We start from the raw sequence: 3,477 nt of genomic DNA, 5'->3' as shown, positions 1-3,477 counted from the left end.
ATTTACACTTAGTTTTCTTTGGTTTGTTTAAGAGAAAAACGCAATGATCTAAGTACAGCAAAAACTCCTGTGGTTCCACCAAAACTAACTGAAAAACGAGCATAAATCTGCTTTACTGACAAGCGTGAAATTCAAATGAAGAGGGCTAACCGCAATGCCAGTGAAAACTAATTGCGGCAGTGATTTAATGGTGCCTTTTGCTGCTGTGTGGAATATGTTATCCATATGTTGAAGGTGCATTTTATAGATGTATAGCCGATGGCGCACGGGGAACATACACTTAATCTGCAGGATAAAGACCCTGTTGGGCCTGCGGGTTTAGTCATGGTACCTTTCTCTGATTCTTTTGAGATGCTTTTGATGGAGACCTCTCTGCAGACAACCGGGACAGACAGACCTGCACAAATAATGGAGGGTGGACGCGGTGGGGAGTAGTCAGTCGTGCAGCCCTTACTCATTGGTTGCCTCAGACACAGTAGCTCTCCCTCTCACCCTCTCATAAATGCGCTCCCACCACCGACCGTAGCAGATAATCACAGGCCACTGAGAGAGAGAGGGCCACACCTTCCGCTGATTTTGCCACAGTTTACACGGGGGATGCGTTTCGATTCACGAAAAGGTGTCATCAGTCCAAGATTTGAGTCGTGTTTTCAGCTCGCAGTTTCGCAACAATTTTGTGATTTTTGCGCATAGGTTTATACGAAGCTGCTGCGCTCCCAACTCGAAGATGACTGGGGTTTTTGAGAACTTAAATACTGATATGCATTCGAACCAGATTACCTCAAGCAATTACCACAGCTTGCACAAGTCGCAGGAGTCCCCAACTCTGCCGGTGTCCACGGCGACGGACAGCAGCTATTACAACAGCCAACAGCCTGGCCATTGCGCAGGGTCTCCATTTGGCCAACTCGGCTCTTACCAGTATCACGGCAACGCCACGAGCACTGTGCCATACAACGCAAAGTCATACGATCTCGGTTTCAACTCATCTTATGGTGCATACAGCTCCTACGGCTCCAACTCATCTCCTACTCCAGCCGATACAGGTAAGAAGGCTCCTTCTTTTAAAATATATGTCAATGAATTTAATGCTTTTGCTTGAGATTGAACTTGTAATGTATGAGCTGATTCATGTATAAAACATAATTGATAAGATAGTTATGTGGTCCTAAATTATTAGACACACAGGCTGCTTGTCTATCACAGACGCGCACAAAACACTGATAGTGGATGTTCGGTTAATTTTTAGACACAAATCTCAAGCAAAAAAATACTTTTGATTTTTTTTCCCTATTGGCTTAATAATACACAAAACGGATTTTTTTTAAAAAAAACAAATTAATCACAAGTTGCACACATATTTATACAAAGCAGATGACCGTGCAAAATGCGTAAAAGCTCTATGCAGCTAAAAACTGAAATATCCTTAATGTATAACGTGAATTGTTTTTGAATGTTCCCTCAGAGAAAGAAGAGAGCGAGCCAGAAATCCGGATGGTTAATGGAAAACCAAAGAAGGTTAGGAAACCTCGAACCATTTATTCCAGCTTCCAACTGGCTGCACTTCAACGGAGGTTTCAAAAGACGCAGTATTTGGCTCTACCGGAGCGGGCCGAGCTGGCAGCGTCGCTGGGCCTTACGCAAACACAGGTGGGTGCATCTAAGACATGGATTCATGCGATGTCAAATATCCACTCTCTTATGTGAAAATAGATATTTTTAATTTATTTTTTAAATGCGGAGATTTCAGAGGAAAATAATGTTAATCAATTTTCTGCTTGTATCCAGAGGAAAATAATGTTAATCAATTTTCTGCTTGTATCCATTTCTCTCTCAGGTCAAAATCTGGTTCCAAAACCGCCGTTCAAAGTTCAAGAAATTGTGGAAAAGTGGAGAAATCCCCCCCGAGCAACATGTTGCTTCTAGTGAATCTCCCCCCTGCACGTCTCCGCCAACTACTGCCTGGGACTTTCCACAGACTCAAAGAATGAACAGTGTCAACTCCAGTTTACCTCAGAGCAGCAGCCCTCCCAACACGACTGCGCCCTCGTCGTTTTTGGCAAACTACTCCTGGTACTCAACCACGAACTCTACCACGCATCTGCAGCCTCCTCTGATCCAGCACCACCACAACTCCGCCATAAGCGCTGGGACGATATTCTGAAACAAACAACAACATAAAAATCGGGTTTAAATCGGACAATACTGGTGAAAAAAATGCCAATACCTTCATTTTACAGACCTCGTGTTTGCGTCAACTTAACACGCAAGCACCTAGGAGAAATTAATGGAGCCGGACAGGCTCATGGACCTTGCCAGTATTCGCACTGGTAAATGGTAGACACAGATTTCTACAGTTATTTTTGTATTTATTTATTTTGTTTATGTCGAGGGATGAATGAACCACTATTACCCAAAGCAATCACAGCCTGGGCGCAAGCCTGCTTTTACGCGGACGTCACTTTTTTTGCCATTTCTGCAAAAACAAAACATTCATCGCAGGACAAGCTGTCACAAATCAAATGTAGCACAAGTTATTAACTGTATCGTGCCTTTTTCAATATGACCTCATTTTGTTGTGCGTTAAAACAGCGTACCTTTATCCATTCCTTATGTCCTAAGTTGATTTCAATATAGGCCCACATGGGGGGTAAGTGTCTGAATCCACGTTTGTAAATATTTTACCACAGCTTTTTTGATAACCTATGTCGCATTGACTCTTTTTTTTAGGCTATTGGTGCAAATCCATTAACCACCGTAAGCTACTGATTGTCCTACCCTCTGATTTACTTGTATCACACTTAATTGTATTTTTGTCTTATTTATTTTAGCAATGTTCCACATATATGGTCAGACGTTATTTAAATAAAAATGTTCTCTGTGAATATGTATCCCTCCTTTTCTTTCCAAAATCGTTTTCAGTGCGTACGTATTTTTTTTTTCTTTTCTAACAGCTATTTAATGAATGAATGGGATTAATTTGTGTTAGCTTATTCCTTCTGCAAAGACCAAAATAACACATCATTTATTTTACCTGGTTTTGTGTTATTTTATCCTACTTTATTTTAAAGCTATTTTGTAATATTGCAACATTTTTTTCGAGAATACAACTGATGCTTGCTGAGAGCTGTATGATCTTCCCAGATCAAATGACTTTGTTATTTGTAAAATATTAGCGTAACGTTAGCTTTACCTACACAACAAATTTAGCCTGTTGTGGGAAACGCACCCATTTATTTTGTCGAACCAGGCTGGCACAAACATGTTACAGTGATTTATTTAAACTATAGTTACCTGTAATCTGGCTGTAAGGGGCTGAAACTCGTTGAAAATTGCATGATAAATGCACACATGTAGCTAACAAAATTAGCATATTATGCTAACCTCTAGTTGTGTCGCTTGGCAACCCTGCTCCACGAGAGCTAGCCGTTAGCTAAGTTCGTCAGGACGGCTGAACTTTAAGCTAGGCGGACGTTT

At 41.3% G+C, this 3,477-nt stretch overlaps 1 protein-coding gene across 1 annotated transcript; it reads left to right on the top strand.

Moving 5' to 3' along the window:
• The first annotated feature begins 553 nt into the window (after window positions 1–553).
• On the top strand, window positions 554–2,885 carry dlx2a (distal-less homeobox 2a). Its single transcript, XM_042495162.1, has 3 exons — window positions 554–1,046; window positions 1,466–1,650; window positions 1,838–2,885. The coding sequence occupies exons 1-3, from the start codon at window positions 728–730 to the stop codon at window positions 2,162–2,164; spliced, it is 831 nt and encodes a 276-aa protein (XP_042351096.1). The 5' UTR covers window positions 554–727; the 3' UTR covers window positions 2,165–2,885.
• The last annotated feature ends 592 nt before the right edge of the window (window positions 2,886–3,477 follow it).

Source organism: Plectropomus leopardus, chromosome 10 (assembly GCF_008729295.1).
Source record: "Plectropomus leopardus isolate mb chromosome 10, YSFRI_Pleo_2.0, whole genome shotgun sequence".
In the NCBI taxonomy this organism is placed as follows: Eukaryota; Metazoa; Chordata; class Actinopteri; order Perciformes; family Serranidae; genus Plectropomus; species Plectropomus leopardus.
The sequence above is the reverse complement of the archived record's forward strand: the minus strand, read 5'-3'. Positions and strand labels throughout refer to the sequence as shown.